The 20,490-nt window shown below is 40.3% G+C and overlaps 1 protein-coding gene across 1 annotated transcript in view; it reads left to right on the plus strand.

Moving 5' to 3' along the window:
* Positions 1-5,542: 5,542 nt before the first annotated feature.
* The window catches only part of GDA (guanine deaminase), a 79,914-nt gene continuing 64,966 nt past the window's right edge, over positions 5,543-20,490 (plus strand). The window contains exon 1 of the mRNA XM_072611569.1: positions 5,543-5,862. Within this exon, the coding sequence (XP_072467670.1) occupies positions 5,740-5,862 (123 nt within the window). The 5' untranslated portion in view covers positions 5,543-5,739. The remainder of the gene's footprint in view (positions 5,863-20,490) is intronic.

Genomic DNA, 20,490 nt, shown 5'->3' on the forward strand with positions numbered 1-20,490 from the left:
GTAAAAGTTACAAAGACAAATTTAGGCTTGATTAAGGAAAAAAAACAACAACCAAACTTCCTAACAATTAGAACTTTCAACAAACAGAAGAGGTGACTCGGAAGGTCACATCTGTTAGAGGTCTACAAACAGAGGCTTTATTCTTTTCCAGTTATGGGTTGGACTAAACAGCTGCTGAGATTCCTTCCAGTGGAAAATTCTGTGATACTTACCCTTGCTTAGAATATGTTGTATAGGAACAACTTTTCTCCGAGATGACTGAAAGATGGACACATGATGAGAAGGCTACTCTGTGATACATAGAAGTGCTATGCTATGGGAAATCTTCCTTTTGACAGCTCCTCTCAGTAAGACCTATAGAAGAATCATCATGGTGGACCTGAAGTTTTCTGGAGCCCAGGACCTGATCTCCAAGCTATATAAGCTTTTAGAGTGATTAACTCTCACCCAGGTTTTGGACTCTCCTGAGTGCACAGCCATTACTGAAAGACACACTACCTCTATATCCTACCTTCTCCTCCTTCCCCCCATTAAGCCCTGTCTTACTGAAGAGGTTTAATGTACATTGTATATACTGAGGGGAAATGGAGCGACAAAAGTGGACTCTTCATTCTTTTATCCCCTCAGAAACTATTAAATAAACAGTTAAATGTTTGTGTAAAAAAACAAAAGAGAGAAAATTATATGATTTTTGGGACTTAAGCAATCAGTCATCAAGCATTTTATTGTGTTTGCTATGTGCCAGGTACTTTGCTAAGTGCTAGTAATGCCAAGAAAGATGATTATTGCCCTCAAGGAGCTCTATTCTAACAAAGACTATATAAGATTGTTAAGCTCTGCCTCCCCCCCCCCCACACACATTAGATTGTAAGTCCCTTGAGGGTAGGAACTTTTTGCCTCTTTTTGTATCCTACAATTCCTGACATGTAGGAGGCACTTAATAAATGTTTATTGAATGAATTGAACTAGATACATGAGGTAGACAGCATAAATAAGGACAATCTTTTTAAATTAAAATCATATTAATCATATTTCCACCAGTCATGTTATGAAAGAAGAATCAGACCAAAAGGGGACAAAAATATGAAAACAAAAATAAAAATAAAAAAAGTGAAAACAGTATGGTTCCATCTGCATTCAGATCTTAGTTCTTTCTCTGGATGTGGATAGCATTTTCCATCATGAGCCTTTTGGAATTGTCTTGGATCATTGTATCGCTGAGAAGAACTAAGTGATTCACAGTTTTTCATTTTTTTATTTGTTTTTTTATTATTCCTATTAATTTATTTTTAGTTTTCAACATTCACTTCCACAAGATTTTGAGTTCCAAATTTTCTCCCCATCTATCCCCTCCTTCACCCAAAGGGCATTCTGATCACCCCTTCCCTGAATCTTCCCTCCCTTCTCTCATCCCCCCATTCTATTATCTCCTTCACTTCTATTTTTCTGTAGGGCACCCCATTGCCTATATATCTTATTTCTCAGTTGCATGTCACAGTTTTTCATTGCACATGTTGCTCTTACTGTGTACAAAGATCTTCTGGTTCTGCTCACTTCACTCAGTGTCAGTTCACGTAAGTTTTTCCAGGTTTTTCTGAAGTCCAACTGCTCAGCATTTCTTAAAGCACAATATTATTCCATCACATTCATATACCACAACTTGTTCATCCATTTCCCAATTGATGATGAAACCCTTGGTTTCCAGTTCTTTGTCATCACAAGAAGCTGCTAGAAATATTTTTGTACATGGGGGTCTTTTCCCTTTTTTATGATTTCTTTGGTATACAGATCCAGTAGTGGTATTGCTGGATCAAAGGGTATGAACAATTTTAAAGCCCTCTGGGCACAGTTCTGAATTGCAATGAGAGGTAATCTTAGAATAAAGGTCCTAGTAGTGGGGAGGTTTCTAGGGAGAGGGATGGAAAGGCATTCTGCTAAAGGTGGGATTTGAGCAAAGTCTTGAAGGAAGTAAGAAGTGGGGAGGCAAAAACAAGAAGAGAAAGCATTCTGGGCCTAAGGGAAGCCAATGGAAAGGCATAGATTTAGAAGTTTGAGTTTCTTTTATGAGGAAAAGAAAGAAGACATTGTCACTGGATCAGAAGACATAGGAAGACTGGAAAGGTAGGAAAGGGCCAGGTTGTGAAATGCTTTAAAAGCCAAATAGAGGATTTTATATTTATTACCTGGAGGTAATAGAGAGCTACCAGAATTTACTGAGTACGGGAATGACCTGATTTTAGGAGGGTCACTTTGATTGTGGAGTAGAGGATGGAACAGAGTGGGGAGAGACTGGAAGCAGGGAGACTAACCAGCAGGCTGTTGCAATAGTTCAGGCCTAAGCCTGAGCCAGGCTGATGGATGTGGGAGTGGAGAGAAGGGGACATATATGAGATACTGTGAAGGTAGAAACAATGGAACCTGGCTTTAGATTGGGATTCAAATACACATCTTTCTGACACCAAGTCTAGAACTCTACTAGGCCAAGCTACCTCTTAGTGGTTAATAATGGACTTTTTTTTTTTTAAGCATAGCATAATGGATAGGGTTCAGCCTTGGAATCAGAAGACCTGGGTTTGCATTTCAGCTTTGACTAGCTGTGTTACTGGGGATAAATCACTTAACCTTTTTCAGTCTCAGTTTCTTCTTCTGTAAAATGGAAATAACACTTGGAATACTTATCTTACCGCTTTTGAGAATCAAGTGAGATGAAGTGTGACAAGGGCTCTGGAAAATATAAAGTATTGTGTAAATGTCAGGTATTATTACCGGAAAATCTCACTAGCCATTGGGAGTAGGAGGGAATGTCTGGAAGAGAACGCCTCCCTGATGCCTTTCAGTCTAAAGGAGATGCACAATCTGAGAAAGCAAGGCAAAGAAAAGAGCCGACTACTGAAGTTCACGATCAGTGGTGTGGGACCTGGAGTAGAAAGTACAACAGCACTAGAAGATATGGGTTCTGGGGCACTCATGACTCTGCAACAGCCTGAGTGGGAATGGAAACAGAGCTGTGGTCCTTTCCTAGGGGTAAGCCCTCTGAGAGGCAAATGTGCATGTGGCAAGGTCCACAAATAGAATGACCTGTAGTCTGGAAGGCCATGAAGAACAGATTCTGCAGCTCCCCACCTTCCCCTCACACACTCCAAGAGCCTGTTTTTATTTTTCATATTTTCCTCAGGGTACCAAGAAATGTTGTGGGAACAGGCAGGTCATCTTCTATTCTGAAGCATATGGATAGAAAGAGCAAGTTTCTACCTTTCTTTTATGATCTCTGCATGTGCTGGGAGGATCTCCTCAGGGTTTTGGCTGAGTGCAAGAGGGAGGATAGGTAATGGAGGAAGGAGCAAAGGTGAGGAGGGGGACAAGGAGGGGGACTTATCTTTCTGGGCCTCAGTTTTCTCATCTATACGGTGAGTCAATTGATGATCCCTAAGGTCCCTTTCTGTTCTAAATTCTTGAAAGCTTAGCCCTAGGGAATGGTAACATTTCTCAGTTTCCATGGGGCAAAGGTGGTCCCCTTAGTTATAAGTTCAGCATGGTTCATCTGCTTTTTTTTCTTAAAATAGCTCTACTTTCAAGAATATATATGTACATACATATATATATAAATGTACGCATATACATACATATGCAAATAAGCATATATGCTTTAGCATATTTCCTATTCTTGAAATGAGATGTTTATATCTATATATGTGTATATATATGTGTGTGCATGTGTATATATTTATACATATATATATCGTCATTTCCTGTATTTCCCTCTCTCCATCCCCATTCAGAGAACCATACCTCAAAACAAGGATAAAAAAGAAAGAGATGGAAAAAATAACCTAAGAAAACTAACCAATAGAGCTACCGAGTCAGGCACTATAAGCAGTGTTCCACACCCAGTCTCTTGCCATGCAAAGAAAGGAGAGAGGTATATGTATCCTCCTACGCTTTTATAGTCATTGTTTCTTGCAGTTCCACAATACTCCATTATATTCCTGTATTACAACCTGTTTAGCCAGTCTCCAGTCAATGGGCATCTACTTTTTTTTCCTGTTCTTTGCTATTATAAAAAGTGCTGCTAGAAATTTCTCCTTCCTTCCTTCCTTCCTTCGTTCCTTCGTTCCTTCCTTCCTTCCTTCCTTCCTTCCTTCCTTCCTTCCTTCCTTCCTTCCTTCCTTCCTTCTTTCCTTTCTTCCTCCCTCTTTCTCTCTCTCTCTTCCTCCTAAGGACACATATCTAGCACAGAGATCAAAGTGTATGGACACTTAATCAGGAAGTGCATCTTTTAAGGAGGCTTTGCAAAAAAAGAATAATCTTTGTTAGATGCCAAGTCTAAGGATTTTGGTTCATCACATAGGGTCAGTTTAGTTTCTGAGTTCTCCATTTTGTGCTCCTGAAAATAAAGAATCAAAAGAAACTCCTTCACATGAGTTTGAATCATAAAAACAGCAAAGCAGTGGATATCTGTGCATACATGTACAGTTCATACATACAGGAACATACAGTTCCTTAAAGTAGGAACTGAAACATGGACTCACACCAGGATATCCTGGCACTGGCCTAGCCCTCCTCTCAAAGGTGGCAAGTAGAGGTATGGGGTATATTCTGGTCAAAGTTTCCTAGAACAGTATCTGAAACTCTAAAGTCTTTTCAAGGAAACTTATTCTTTTAAACAGTGAATGGAAACCAAGGGTTGTGAATTGTGAAAGAGAGGAGTAAGACCTTTACTCCTCAACACAACTGACTTTTAAGCCCTGGCAACACCAGAAAAATATCAGATAGTGACTGGACTGGACATTTGCTTTGGACCAGTGACAAAGGAAACAAATCCTTTGGGCTTTTTCTGATGTCTTGGGTAAACCCACTATGGCCCTGGAGAAGATGATTATGACCAGAAGTTTTACGAAACATGAAAACAACCCTCAAAGCTTAATGAAAGTGAAACTGAATCCCGGAGCCCCCAGGCCATCATCAACTCTTGGCCAAAGTTCAGAACTCTGACTTCTAGGAAGTCTCAGGGACAGGAGAGCTCACTACTGAATCTGTGGGGCTGGACCGCTGCCGCAGAATCGGGATGAAAGGGTCCCTAGAAGTAACTGATTTTACAGATCATAGATTTAGAACTAGCAAGAATCCAGGCAGCTGCCTGTGGGCGCGTACATAGGAAGGAAGTATGGCTAAAGTCAAATCCTACACGCTGAACTCTAAATCCACGCAGTCTTTCTCATCTGATTAAAAGGGAGGAGCAGGAGGAAAGCCTCATAAAAGCTTGTTTTGCTCGCAAGTAAAAGACCCCAAAAGCCCAACGCAGGAAAGCCGTCTTCCCCCCCTTTCATTCACCCACATCCTTAACCTAAGACAGACTCACAGTCCTCTGCCTCCAAACTGAACTCCAAAAGTTAAGCTGATCTTTTTTGGGGGGGGGGGGAGGGCCCAAAGGGTTAAATCGCCCAGGCAAGAGAAGGGCGGAGAAAAGGACTTTGCAACAGCGTTGGCCACGCCCCAAAGGGAAAAGAGGGGTGGGGGGAGAGCCCCTGTGGCCTATTAGAACCCAGGATTGCTGGGCGAGGCCTCCGGGGGCCGGAGATTCTCGAGACTCTGGGCACTGTGTGGCTTCTGCGGCGTCTGCCCGGTCCGCGCCTTCGCCCGTTCTCCCTGCGGTTCCAGCACTCTCGCGCTCTGTCCGCGCACGCTGACCCCCTCCTGCACCCGGCTCTCTCTGCCTCCTGGCCCCTCGGCGCCCCTGGCATGTGCGCTGCCCACATGACGCCCCTGGCGCACATCTTCAAAGGGACTTTCGTCCATTCCACCTGGACCTCTCCCATGGAGGTGCTGCACGACCACATCCTTGGCGTGTGCGAAGCTGGCAAAGTAAGCGTGTGGGCAGGGTGTCCGGGAGAAGGGGACGCGGGACAAGCAGATCCCCAGGAAAGGGGCGGAGGAGGGCGGGTGTCCAGGCTAGGGACTTCGCTCCTGGCCTGGGAGAGTGAACTCCGGTGGCCACAGAAAGGAAGGACTGAGTGCAACGCGGGGGTTGAACGTGATCGAGCCTGCCTCTTGGCCACAGCTGGCCGGAAGGCACCGCGATTGCCCTGGCATCGGGTTGAGCCCCGGGTTTTGCTAGTTTCTAGAAGAACGGGTTCCCTCCCAGTTTGGTTTCAGACCTGTCACTTTTCCCAGGCTCCGTTTTCTTCCAGCTGGAGGACAGGTAGCAGTGGAGAGAGCTGAAAAAGAAAACCTGCTACCTAATTATTACTTAAGCAGAATTGTATAAACCTGGGGCAGAGAGGGTGTTGGGCCGAATTAGGAGAGGTCGGTAAAGGTTACCAACTCTGCCTGCAGGCAAGTGAGCTCATACTTCCTGCGAATTGTAAACAACTTGCAATATTAAAAAAAAAAGGTGGGGGGCGGAGGATTCCAGGAAATTCTTTCATACAATAACTGTTTTCATCAGTACTCCACTTTATGGCTCAAAATGTTTCCATGTATGTTTTGAAGTTAAAAAACCAGTCCATGCTTTACAGTGCAATCTAGAAGTGGGATGGGATACAAAATATATTATAGCCTCACACCAAGTTTACAGATGAAGACTCCCTATTGCCATAGAGAACAGGGATGTATCCGAGACTACGCTAACTCATCCCTGATCTGTAGTGTTGCAAGCAAAAATAGAGCTACACCTTGATGGCTTGTAAAACCTAATAACTGTATCTATCTAAAAATGCTAACCAAGGGTATTTTCAATTTTGAATCTTGCCTCAGAAATTGAATGATTAGCCAAAATATCCATTCCTTGAGGTGTTTTAAACGTGATTTTAAAAAAATATAACATCCTGGCTGTGGATTTCTAGATCTGCTGTTATGTTACCTAGGTGATGGAACACAGCTTCCGGAAACTTGAAGGTAAAATGCACTCTCCTTGGACTGGTTGATTGCTTTAGGAAGGTGGAAGTAACAAATTTATGATACTGATGGATCGATGGTGTTTGACCCTAGCTTCATCCAGATTGGTGTAGAAAAAGGCAGTTTTTTTGTACCCTGGTACAGTGCCTTATATATCATGGGTATCCCTGAGTTTTTTGAATTAATGATTGAATTGAATTAACCACTGAAACTGTGCTATGGTTAATTACACTGGATTTCCAACTGAAGCTCTCAGGGAAGGTTTGGCACTAAGCCAAAAGAGGTAGCTGAGATTTTCACTGAAAAATGAAAGAGTGAAATTTGGATTAAAATCCCTCCTTTGATATTTAGTAGCTTGTGCGATTCTTGAACAAGTCACTTAACACCTTTGGGCCTATTAATTCCCTTATGTGTAAAATAAAAATGATAATTACACTTGTTCTACCTATCCCACAGGGGATGCTCTCTGGCTTTAAGGTAGATGGGAGAGGTTACTGTGAAAACTGTTAATTTACTGGGCCAGAAGCAGCATGGTGTTGGATTGGAAGCCAAAAGAGCTGATTCCAAAACTACCTTACCTTGGACCTCAAGGAGTTGGACTAGTTTGTCTCTGAAGGTCTTTTCCAGCTGTATTAATTCCATCACTACTAGCTGTTTACCTCTTTCCTTTTTTCCAGAATTTGGTTAAATACGGGGCAGACTCATTGTGATGATGAGTGTTGACTGACGACAGAGAAGAGAGACTTAATCATCTACAGAAATTAGTCACTTTTTTAATTGGTTCTACAGAAGAATTTGAAGATAGGGCTTAAGTAAAACTGCAAGTAATTACCAGTTAAAATTCAAAGCAATATTTAGAGAGTGTTTCACAGCTTTCAATGTTATATCAAACTAATTAAGAATTAAATGAGTATAAGGATGAGTTGGTCAGGTTGACTGGCACATGAAAATAGTCGATCAAATGTTTAGTGAGCTTCTATTAGGTAAAAGGCACAGCTCTAATTGTAGGACTTGCTCAGGAATTTTTGTACAGTGTTTGGTGCATTCTCTATCTTTAGTATTTTTCCTCGGTTATAAGTTTCTGAGTACCTTTGCTTTTATAGCATTGCTATGCTGAATTATTTATTAATTTTTTTTAAATGCTTGGAGCTCTGGGAGCTAGAAAATGTCTTCCTATGTGAACACAGGAATACTCTGAATCACATCATCTACTTATCCTTTAATGAGCCCCTAGAGGGTGTGTAAGTATTACTGAACAGGTTCTTGGTTTGTGTGTTGATTGTGAGCTCTCTTTAAGCTCCTTTTTACCTTTGAGTTTACTGGCTACATTTTTTGCTCAAAGATCAAGCCTTAAACCCAGTTCATTCTGGAGCGCCTAGACTGGACAAGTGCCCACCACGTAGCACAGAGTGAATGTAATTACTAAATAGTAATTGTTTCTCTTTTACCCAGGAACCCGGAGGGTCTTCCCCTCCCAGTTTGATTTTTTTTTTTTTTTGTTAAAGGGGTCATGCCTTGAATAACTACTTAAAGAAGCCGTTGAATGGGTGTATCTCACTCAAAGTGAGCATGTGATAACACCTTAGCCTGAAAGGACCAGGGTCTCAAATTGCATCCTGGGCCATCTCCAATCATCCTGATGAATATCAGGCCACTGGATCCAGATGGCTCAGGAGGAGAAAGTGAGGTTAATGACCTTACATAGCCCTCCCTCTCTCAAATCAAAGTCAGCTACAAGTCATGTCATCATCTTGATGTCATAGTCCTCTTAGAGAATAAGGACAAACACAACAACAATCTCTTTAAGCCAAAGAGGGTGATAGGTACCTGGAGCAAAAGAACTATCCTAGGCTCCTCTCCCCCCCCCCCCCCCCCCCATGGTTTTCCCCTCTTCTCTTCAATCTTACAGTGGGTATTACATTACTTTTAGGGTACGAAGCAAGAGCAGTATGACCCTACCTTCGATCCCAGTCATAGAAAGTCAAAGCAAGAATATATCTATATGTATGGAGATTTTCAGGCCCAAAGAATGACTCACTATAGTAATTAAAGGTCAGTCACACTGAATTCTTCAGAAAGCTAAATCGAAGCAGTATAAGCTAATTTTAAAAATTTTACATTTTGCACTCGCATCCTATATATTTGACTAAGCCAGAAACAGATTTTGTAACTGCCTGGTGTGTATGTGTGTGTGTATGTTTACTGAAAGTTTTTCTAGAACTAAGATATAGATTATATGTGTGTATGTATATACACACATGCATATGTAATATATGTATATGACACATGAGTATGATATATATATCTATCATATACATGTATACGAGATAGCACCTCAGAGCCATGAACATAGTATCTTGCTCATAGTAAGTGCTTAAATAGTAGGGCAGCTGTATGGTGAAGAGGATCTGAGTACCGGGCTTGGAGTCAGGAAGGTTCATCTTTCCGAGTTCAAATGCAGCCTTGGATACTTCCTAGCTGTGTGATCCTGGACAAGTCACTTAATCTCATTTGCCTCGGTTTTCTCATCTGTAAAATGAGCTGGAGAAGGAAATGGCAAGCCATTCCAATATCTTTGCTAAGCAAACCCCAAAAGGGGTCACAAAGAGTTGGACAGGACTGAAAAAACTACTAAACAATTCAAAAGTGCCTAGTAGATCACAGACTCAAAGACTTAAAGTTGAAAGGGACCTCAGAGGCCTAGTCCTGTCCCTACATTTTACATAGGAAGAAATAAAGGTCTAAGGAGGCCAAGTGATTTGTCCAAGGTCACACAGGCAGTGAGCATGAGAGTTAGAATTGGAACCAAGGCCCTTTGACTCCAGATCCAGTGCTTTCAATGTATGCTTAGTGATTGGTTGGTTGGAGCAAATTCAGTTGGATGGCTGCTGCTTGTGGTTGAAGTAGACTGGAGACAGATAATAGCAGTTGAGCTTGTCGAGAATAGTGAAGAATTGGGAAGCCAGAGTGTTTAGAGGGAGCAAGGATTGTGATGGAGACTAACTTAGGATTCAGAGTGGCCTAGAAGTACTGAAGTAACTGAATTCACTCAGAGCATCTGAGCTCTAATCTTATTCTTAGTCAATCAACAAGTATTTATTAAGCATCTGGGGGGATCAGAAAAGGCTTCATGTAGAAACTGGTGCTTGAACTGAGTCTTGATAGAAGAGTGGGGTGCTGTGAGGCAAGAGTTCATACCAGGTGTTGAACATAGAGATGAGGGATGGAGTGTTGTGCATGAGGAACAAAAGGAAGACAGTTTGGCTGGATCTGGAGTGTGGGAATGTGCAATGAGATTGGAAAGATAAATTGAGGCCAGGTTGTAGAGGTCTTGAAAAAGCTAATCAAAGGAGTTTATTTTTATCCAAGAGGCAATGGATAGCATTTATTGAATAGGGGGTAAGATAATCAGTTTTGCACTTAAAGAAAACAATATTGGCAATAGTATGGAGGAAGGCCCGGAGTAGAGAGAGACTTAAAACCTTCAGACCAATTAGTAGACTGTTGCAGTAATCCATGTAAGAGGGGATGAAGTGTGAGTAGAGAGAAGGGGTTGAAGGAGAGAGATGTTGTAGATGCAAAGAGTGAAGGCAACAGAAGTAGACAATTTTTCCTAGGACTTTGGTTGATAAAGAGGAGAGATTGTATGAGGCCATAATCAGACTTAATGCAGATTTAATGAGAATGGAGACCCAGACTTTGACATGTTTCAAGAGAGATAAAAGAAACCAGTAGATAGGGAGAGATTGAAGGTTAGAGAGAGAGGGTATGACCAGGGTTGAAGTCTGCTGGAGAAAGCTGGGGGTGAGGAGGAGGGTGGAATAAGATCAAAGGCCTCTGTAGAGAAAGGTCATCTCCTCAGAGACTGAGAGATAGGAGGAGAAATTAGGTTTGATGTCAAAGAGTTTTGAGAAGAAGAGAGACTTCATGCGGAACGTTTTCTCTGTAAAGAGATCCTTTTGTGAGAGAGATGGGGAAGGGGAAGTGTGGATGGTGTTTGAAGGGAAGAAAAGATGTGGAATGGTTTCTGTGGGGTTGAGAGAAGGAAATGAATTAAGTAATAAGAAAAGGATTTCCGTGTTACCATAAGGGCCCAGCTGAAATTGGGTAAGGTGAATTTATAATATGCATATAATATAACAATATGATATCATTATTAAATATTATATAACTAGATAGTAATATTAAATGTAGTATAGTAATAGAACATGCATATAATATCATTATTAAATATTATATAACCATATAGTAATATTAAATATAGTATAATAATATAATATGCATATAATATAATTAATATAACAGGAGCCTTATAAAGACAGACAACTCTGAAAAGACTTAAGAACTCCATTTACATGCCATGACTGAGCACTTGATGAACCCTCCTTCCTGACAGACAAAGGTGGTAGACTCAAGATACAGAATGAGGCATGTTTTCTGATCATGGACAATATGGAAATTTGTTTTTCTTGACTATATATATTTTTATCAGGGGTTTTGTTTTCCTTTGTTCCCTTCCCCCCTCCCCCCCCATGGGGGAAAAGTAAGAGGAAGAGAAAATGAAAATAACTAAAATTTTAAAAAAATTTATCACCTGTCATCATGATTATGATTCCTGAGTGCTGATTACCACGTAAGTGAAATTGGGCAGGTCACCTAACTGGCCTGGACCAAAGTTATCCTTATATATAAAATGAATGATGGTGGTAGACCAGAGGTCTGAAAGTGGTGTTAGGAAACCATTAGGGAGTGGCAATAGAGAGAATATGTCACCTTCTCCTAGCCATCCTTCTGTCCTCTTCTCAGCCATCAGACCACCTCCACACTGTCTGCAAAAGTTTCTAAGGCTGAGGCTGCCTCTGAGTGGGCCTGGAGGTGTTTGCACTTCACTCCAGCTGAACCTCTGCCCTTGGAGGTTGAGTCTTTCCTGGGTTCTTCTCACATTGTCTTAGGAGGACAACTGTTTTACTCCTGTTTATTTCTGCTACTCTGAGGCGATGTTCTGTCTTTTTTTGTGGAGGAAATTTGGAGAGCTGAAAGTTTTCTGACCTCTACCATCTTCCCAGAGACTTCTCCTGGGAAAGGGGTTTTTAAGGATTTCAAGGGCTCTCTAAGGAGACTCAGTGGTGGAATTTAGATTTCAACTCAATTTAAGTCAGAATTTTCTTGCTTTTAGATAGGATAAGAACAGGACCTAGACTTGTGATTTCATTGGTAGAGGGAACTCCCAGGTGAGGAAACAACTTCTATCAAGGTCAGCACTTTCTCTGTAATTCATAGCCTTAGAGACTATCTACATCTACATCTACATCTACATCTACATCTACATCTACATCTACATCTACATCTACATCTACATCTACATCTACATCTACATCTACATCTATCTAATTTGCAGAATTTAAGCAGTGGTGTCGAACTCAAATAGAAATGGGGGTCATTGAATCTTACATAAAGATCCCTGAGCCACATATTGACTTATGTCATAATAAAACCACATATTAAGATCATCTATATTTTATTGTATTTTTCTTTATTTTGTCAAATATTTCCCAATTATATTTTAATCTAGTTCAGGTCATAATTGGGAATGTTATAGGCTACACATACCCTGGCCTAGAACACTGAGGTATTGCCCGTGATCACACAGATAAAATTAAAATAAAAAACTTAAAATATTTTTAAAAATTAAAATAACAATAAAAACCAAAGATAGTGTGTGTAAGAGGTAGAACTTGAACCCAGATCTTTCTGGCTTTGAGACTGGCCCTCTACTACCTCTCTTACTTTTTGAGCACTACCCTTCATTATCTCTCCTGCCTTTCAAAACTGAAGTGGGCTTTTTATATAACATTGAGTTCCCTGTCAGTGCTCCAGCAGAGGTTAGAGGTCCACTTCTCAGAAATATTGTAAAAGGCATTGCTGTATCAAGGAACTAGACTAGAAAAATTCCAGTCTGGTGTGCTATGGTCCGTGGGTTCATGAAGAGTCAACAAGCAACAAAACTCTAAATTTGCATGATTTTGTGCACACCATGTTCCCTATAACTCAATAGCAAGAGGACGATTATCCGTGATGTGTCCTTTCTTCTCCTCTGAGTCCCTAACTGCCATCGTTTACCTTTCTTCCATTCTCTCCTTTTGCTCATAGTCCTGCCTTGGATGGGCACTTCCACAAACATTTTTTAAATGCCTGCTGTATGCAAGGCACTGGAACTGGGGATATCAAAGACTAAATACTTAATTGTCTTTGCTCTCAAGGCCTTTACAACAGGCAGGGTTATTTCATATCTGTATATCTATATCTATATAGATATAGATGTACATATATAAATACACATACATGCATATATTACATATAATATCTGACAGGTAGTTATTATATACGTGTGTGTACATATATGTATTCATACACACACATACATAACTTGCAGTCATATATAGTAGTCAGATAATTATAATACCGACTTAAATAGGGATAAATGTAAAATTGTACCCTTAGCTTAAACACCTAGAAGCAGACAGGTACAAGATGGAACAAATGTAGCAGTTGGAGTGAGGAGTCCTGAGACCAAAGAGCTCCAAGGATATTTGAGAGGGAGGAGAGAACCCATCTGAGAAATATAGAATATTGGAAGTCATCTCTGCTCTAATTTTAAAAAGTGACAATGTATGAACTCTTCAGCCTAAAGAGTTAGGATTGTGTTGAGTCACCTTTTCCTGCCTCTGAAATTGAGTCTAATATTAGCTGGCTAAGATGTCCTTGCTGCCATATCTAAGCATGTAAGTGGGTTTTCTGAAATGTCTATTTCTTAGGTCAGATTAGTCTTTCAGATTGGTTTTTCCAAAGACTTATAATTGCTCATAAGAGAAATGGAATGAAAAGGCATTTAGCTTCTCAGATGGAAGAGAGTTTCTCAATTAATTCTTTGAAATATTGTACCCATTAGGATTTATAAGTGACTGATGAGGAAGCTTGCTAGGTGCCACTTATGTGCAATAACTTTTATTTTTTCTGGGAATTCATGGCTATCTCTGCTGAATTGGCCTTGTTTTCACAAAGCAATTCAAGGCTCAGAAGCTTTGAGATGGGCCCATCAATTCAGTACTTAGTCCTAGAATCATAATATATTAGAATTGCAAGGGACCTTAAAATGCCTAATCAAATGCCTCTGTTTTTTTCAGAAGAGGAAGCTGAGGCTCGGGGAAGGGATTTGCCCCAGGTCACACTCTCTGAGGACAAAGATCCTTCCTTCTTTCCTTCCCTCCCTTCTTCCTTCCATTTTCTCCTTTTCTTTCTTTCGATCTTTCTTTCTTCTTTCTCTTTCCTCTCTGTTTCTTTCCTTCCCCTTTCCCCCAAAACAGATAGTGCTGAAAAAAAAAAAGTCATGCCAGGATAATTGCATTTTTTTTATTTGGTAGGGTTCCTAGACTGATAGATCAGGGGAATGCCAAGACAATACCTCTAGATTTCAATAAGGTACTGGACAACAGTATCTCAAGATTATGTTATGGGCAAAACAAAAAGATGTAAACTCGGTATTATATTTATGGATTTATAATTTTGAGTGACTGGATCTTATAAATGGATGGATGAACAAATTAGTGAAAAAGTATTTATTAATTACTTTCCTTGTTTGAAGTACTGTGCTGGGGTTACCAAAAACAACAACAAAAAAGACAGTTCCTTCTCTTAAGGGGCTTACATTCTAATAGGAGAAAACACATATAGTAAGTTTCAGCTGTAAACATTATGCAAAGGCCTCCTGGTCTGTAGGGGGCAGTGGCAAAGCAGATGGTAATACAAATCTATAATGTTATTTCCATTGGTAAAATCATATCCCTTTCTGGTGTTGAAATATTTGATGGTGTTGAAGTCTGTGGTGGTGAGACCTTTCTTTTCCAGATCTAACTTCCATGAATTATTTCTTTAGATTGTGAGTTTCTTGAGGTCAGAGATTTTTTTGTCTTTCTTTGTGTCTCTAGTGCTTGGCACTGTATCTGACATAGAGTAGGCACTTATTAAGTGTTTATTGACTGACAAATCTTCAAGAGCTGTAACTTCTGAAGAACGCACGACCTGTAGCACCTGCAGAAGTAGTTGCCAGGTCCCATCTCCTCAAGGATTGCTTCTCTAGATGATGGCTGCAAGGGGATAGAATGGAGAGTCATTAGTGGCTTTTTGTAAGCCTAGCCAGAACACTAGTAGAACACCAAAGGTCTGTCATTTTCTTACTCTTCAGTATTTTTATCAATGACTTGCAAGAAGACAAAAATTCAGCAAACAGTTATTAAACACTTACTCTATACAAGGCTTTGTGCTAGGGCCTGAGTATACAAAAATGAAAAGTCATGCCACTCCTGACCTCAAGGATCTTGCCTCAAGGAGCTAGCTAGGAGTGGGGGGGGACTATAATATGTACTCAGGTAAGTATAATACAAAAAAGATATTGCTGTAGGGGATGATGCTTGAGTTCCAGATATGTTGAACTTGATGGTGCTGAAAGTATTAGAGGGCCCAGGCTTCCAGGATCTCAGAGAGTGGCTGTTGAGTTCATGCTCCAGAGCAAGCATTTCTTTTATGGCCTTGATTCCCCCAGCTCTGGAGAGGAGACTGTGGGGTTGACCCCAGGATTGGAGCACCACTTATTTACCCACCCAGTTGCCTGGACACAACTACCCTGTGGCTTTAAATGCTTGCTCTCTGGTGTTTGGAAATTCTGAAACTGAGACCCATCCTTTTACTATTCTTAGTCATCATAAGATACTTGAGGGTGGAGGCACTGATGAACAAATTCCTCTCTCTCGATGTATGTAGTAGGCAACTCCCTAGTCCTGCCCCTCTGCCTGGGTGGTTCAGAGTCTACAGCAGCTGACTAAAAAAAAATTTCCCTCTACCACTACTTCCCCTACCCTGTACTTACCTTTTACATCTTAACCCTTGCTCTCTCCAGTCTGTACTCTCTTCTGTCCCATAACACCCTCTTGTCATCTAATCCCATAGTGCCTTTTGGACTACCCCTCTCTGTTTTTTTTCTTTTATAACTAAGATTTTGGGGGTTCTTGTTTGACAGCCATTCAAATCACAGACCACACAAACACTATAAACAATTGCACATTTTAAAAATGCAAAATTGATTTTTCTAAATGGGGAGCAGGGAAATAGAAATCTTAACCTAGCAGTATCATTCTAGCAAAAGGTTGAAATAGAGAGTTGGGGCCATACCAGTCAAACCACTTTCCACCAGTCAACATAGGCATTTTACAAAGAAAAATTCCGCAAATTATATGTTGAATAAAGATCGGGCACTACGCGTATTTTCCAGTCTTTTAGAACCCATTAGCAAAGTTTCTAGGAGTAATTATACCTACATTCTCAAAGATGACAGTGTTATAGCCCATGATTCTGAAATGGAGATCCAGCAACAGGGAGCCATTTTATTTAGTAAACAGTCCTACTGAAAGACAAGATGGATACAGAAGATAAGTGACTATTAAGATTTTAAAAATTCACAACCATGACTCCAAATCATGATCCCTGTTAGCTTTATTTAATGTAATATTTTTAAAATGCCCACAGGGTGTTAAATCTGTTGACAAACCTGACAATACCTACCTTAATCAACATTCCATTAATTTCTGTTTTTTTGTAGAAAAATAAGCAACCAGTACATGACTTAAACTCTTTTAAAAATCTTTTACAGATATCTAAACAGGAAAAATAAAAGGATGAGGTGGGACCCCCTCCTTCCTGAAGTTGCAGAGCTAATAAAAATTTACATTTATAAAATAGTTGTTAAATAATTATGCAAGAGAGCAGCTGCAGTTCTAAGACCTTGGTGTAAGATGTTAATTAGATTTGGTTTCTCTTCAGCTGAATCTGAAGCTAGGACTTTCTGATTTTTTAGTTTTTCTATTTTCTGCACCATTATTCTTTTGGTTAGTCACTTATATTTGTTCTTTTTTTCTTGCGTGAACTAGTTAATTGTTATCTGCTGTTTTGGGGGCTTACGTTCAGTTTTTGTAGAGACTGGTTTAACTCACCCATTCCCTGATCTCCTCCTAGACCTCTCTTTACTTTCCCATCTGCAGGATTGACTTTCCTCTTCAGCATCTTAGCTTCCAGTATGGATAGGCTTCCCCACTTCAGACACTGTCAGGCACAGGTGTTTTCCTTGTGGGGTGGGGTGGGATGGAGAGTAAGGGGAGGAACTGGGTAGGGGGACAGGGCTGGAATGGGAGTAAAGACAGCTGTATAGACAACGCATTTTCTAAAGACTGATTCATCTTTTGATTTTCCTTCCTATCCCTGCCTGTGTTGCCATCAGTTAGCAAACTGTCCTTTGAGTTTCATTCCATACTTCTGTATCACCTGGCTCACGTCCTTTGTGCAATCATCTGCCAGCCTTCATCCATTATCCCTTCTTATTCAAGATCTTCAGTTTATACATTGATGCTCCCTTATCCCCCCAACACCCTGATCTTCCAGTTCATTTCACCCCAGTTTCCTTGAACTGTATCTTCATTCTGTCTCAGCCACCCATAGGGATGATCAGCCTCTTGATCTCATCATTGCATACAACTCTCACTTCCATGATCTAGCACTCTGAAAATTCTTTCTGTTACGTTGTTGTCCACACCTTGCCAAAACTCACCCTTGGGTTACTTCTCTGTTGCTTGGTCATTTTAGTCATGTCTGACTCTTCGAGACCCCTTTTGAGTTTTTGTAACAAAGACGTTGGCATTTCCTCCTCCAGCTCATTTCATAGATGAGGATACTGAAGCAAACGGGGTTAGGTGACTTGCTCAGGGTCATACAGTTAATGTCTGAGTTCAAATTTGAACTCATTTCCTCCTGATTCCAGGCCTGGTGCCCTATCACATTGAATCACCTTGCTGCCCTTCTACCATATACCTTCTCTTACTTAGAAGAGAAGTTGCATATGTTGCAAAACCAATGAAAATTGACTTCCCTAGACATCTATGGTATTTAAACTTAACTGGACCCTTAGTGCCAATGTCAATCCTCTTATTTTCTTTCATTGAAGAAAAGAAGACTTTTGGGGTTTATAATAAATTTTTTCAAATATTTGAAAAGCTGGTGTGCACAAGATAAGATGCCTGGACGCAAAATTAGCAGTAGTGTTTGGAGGCAGAAGGGACAGTTTTGATTTAATATAAGGAGAAGCTTCTTTACAATGATAACTATCAAAAAATGGAACGGGCTTTATTGAGAAGCAAGGAGTTCCTTATCCATGGAGGTCTTTGAGCTAACCATTGTTGGAATATCATAGAGGCCCCCGGTTCACTATATACTTGGACTGGACGACCTCTGAGGCCCTTTGTTACTGAGATTTTGTAGCTAGATCTTGTCTTATAATAAATATTTGTTGGCTGTAAATTGCATGCATTTTTATTCACTTAATGGGGGGTTTGGAGATAACTAGGTAAGTTCCACGGGACTGCTAGATTTAATCATCTATTTTTCCTTACTTATGTAGTTAATTTCAGAATGTTTTTTGAAATTAAAGTTAAAAGGAGACTCACGATTTGACACATTCTTCACGACTGAGCAAGATGCACTAGTATCTTTTGACATGGTTTTGTCTCTTCCTGCATGAATTCACCTTTCCCTTCTTCCTCGCAGCCTCAGATTGTCTGCTGATGTGAACAATGTAAGATAGTAAGTCTAAAATGGGAGGTGCTGTGCGTGTGGGGGGAGACAGAGATTAGTCTTGGGATTTTATTATTGTTTTATAATTTTGTATTATTTAATATTATTTTATAATTTTATATTATATCATTATGATTTTATATTATGATTTTATTATTATTTTATTTATCTAGAGTGTTTATTATATTTTTATCATTATTTTATTTATCTAGAATACTCCCTGAGGGAGTATTTCCTCCCTTAGTTCTAGCCACCATCTTTTGGGCAAATTAAAGTCTTAAAGAATTGCCTAGAGCATGAGAAATTAAGTGATTTGCCCTGGGTCATACAGTCAAAGTGTCTGACCTAGACAGAGAGAGACTTAAGAGCATGAGAGCACTGGCCTGCTGGCCTGCTCCAGGGGAAAAAGAGCCCTTTGACTTGCCTGACTTCAAGGCCTACTCTATCCACTAAACTGTACTACCTCTACAATAACTAATTACTTCAAGGAAAAGAAAATTGTAAACATGATGTCCCACATTCAATCCAACAGATTAGGCACTTGTTAGATTTAGGTCTCTGTGCTAGACCTTGGGAATATCACAAAGTCTGGGTAAGAGTTTGCCCTCATGGAACTTAGGATAAATGAACAAAAATAACTATAATATGTAATAATACATGGTAACTATATCAGAAAAGAACAAAATAAAGTGGTAGGTTTTAAGAGAAATAGGTCCTGACTGATAAGGGGGAGAGAGTAAGTCCTGAAAGATGGTGGCATTTGAATAGTTCATCCTTCATTCTCAAAGTTGGCCAGTGACTTTACGAGGATGATGTCTTGACTTAAGCATGAATTGGATTGAAGTGAGGCAGACCTGCACAAAGTCATCAGTCTCACTTTTTCCTCCAGTCATTGGTGTCTATTAGGAAGACTTTTAAAAGTCAAGACAACTGGTCAAGTCCCACAGCATTAAACTGGGCTTTAAAGAAAGTCTCAACAAACAAAGAGAGGCAGTAGGCATAGGATACAGCATGATAGAAGTTATGGCAGTAGAGAAATGCAGGATGTGATCTGAGGACACCAATCTGTCCTGTTAGCCTGGAGTGTATTATTTGTAGGTGGAATAATATGAGATAAGGCTAGAAAGGGCATTGCCATCAAGTTGCAGAGTCTCACATGTTAACTAAAGGAATCTAAACATTATTCAGTAGGTACCACTGAAGAGTTTTGAACAGAGAGGTGACATAAATACACCAATTTTAAATCTTTCCTCTCTCCTAGAGCTATTTAAGCAAAATTTAAGAAGAAGATAAACTACTGTAAATTTTCTGTTTCTTGCTTATGCAAGGTTGATGTTTCATGAGCTGTCAGTACTGTTGTTGTTCAGGTCAGTCATATCTGTCCATGGGGTATTCTTGGCAAAGGTACTGAAGCAGTTTTCCATTTCCTTCTCTTGTGGATTAAGACACTTAACAGAGGTTAAGTGACTTGTCCAGAGCCACACAGCTAGTAAGTGTCTGAGGTCATATTTGAATTCAGGTTTTCCTGATTCCAGGCCTGCTCCTCTATCTGTTGAGTTGCCTAGTTGCCTGCTGAGTGCCGTTTCACAGTAAATCTTACCCCCTGCTGCATTTCACAAGCTCCTCAGTTTGGCATTTCAAGAAGCCCACAGTCTGACTCCCAGCCACCTTGCCCCTTCCAGCCAACCCTGGATGCTTCCGTAGTTCCTCATTCCATCTTTTATCTCTGTGCCTTTGTCCAGGCTCTGTCCCAAGACTGGAATGTATTCCTTCATTTCTGTTTTCTAGAGTCTCCCATCTTCGTTTAAGTCTCAGCTTCCTATGAGAGAAACCTTTCCTGATACTCAAGTTGTTAAGTATTCTCTCCCTCTACACATTACTTTGGACTTATTTGTCTGTGTGTGTATAAGCTCACAGATTTTA

The sequence above is a fragment of the Notamacropus eugenii genome, chromosome 1, assembly GCF_028372415.1.
Source record: "Notamacropus eugenii isolate mMacEug1 chromosome 1, mMacEug1.pri_v2, whole genome shotgun sequence".
NCBI lineage: Eukaryota > Metazoa > Chordata > Mammalia > Diprotodontia > Macropodidae > Notamacropus > Notamacropus eugenii.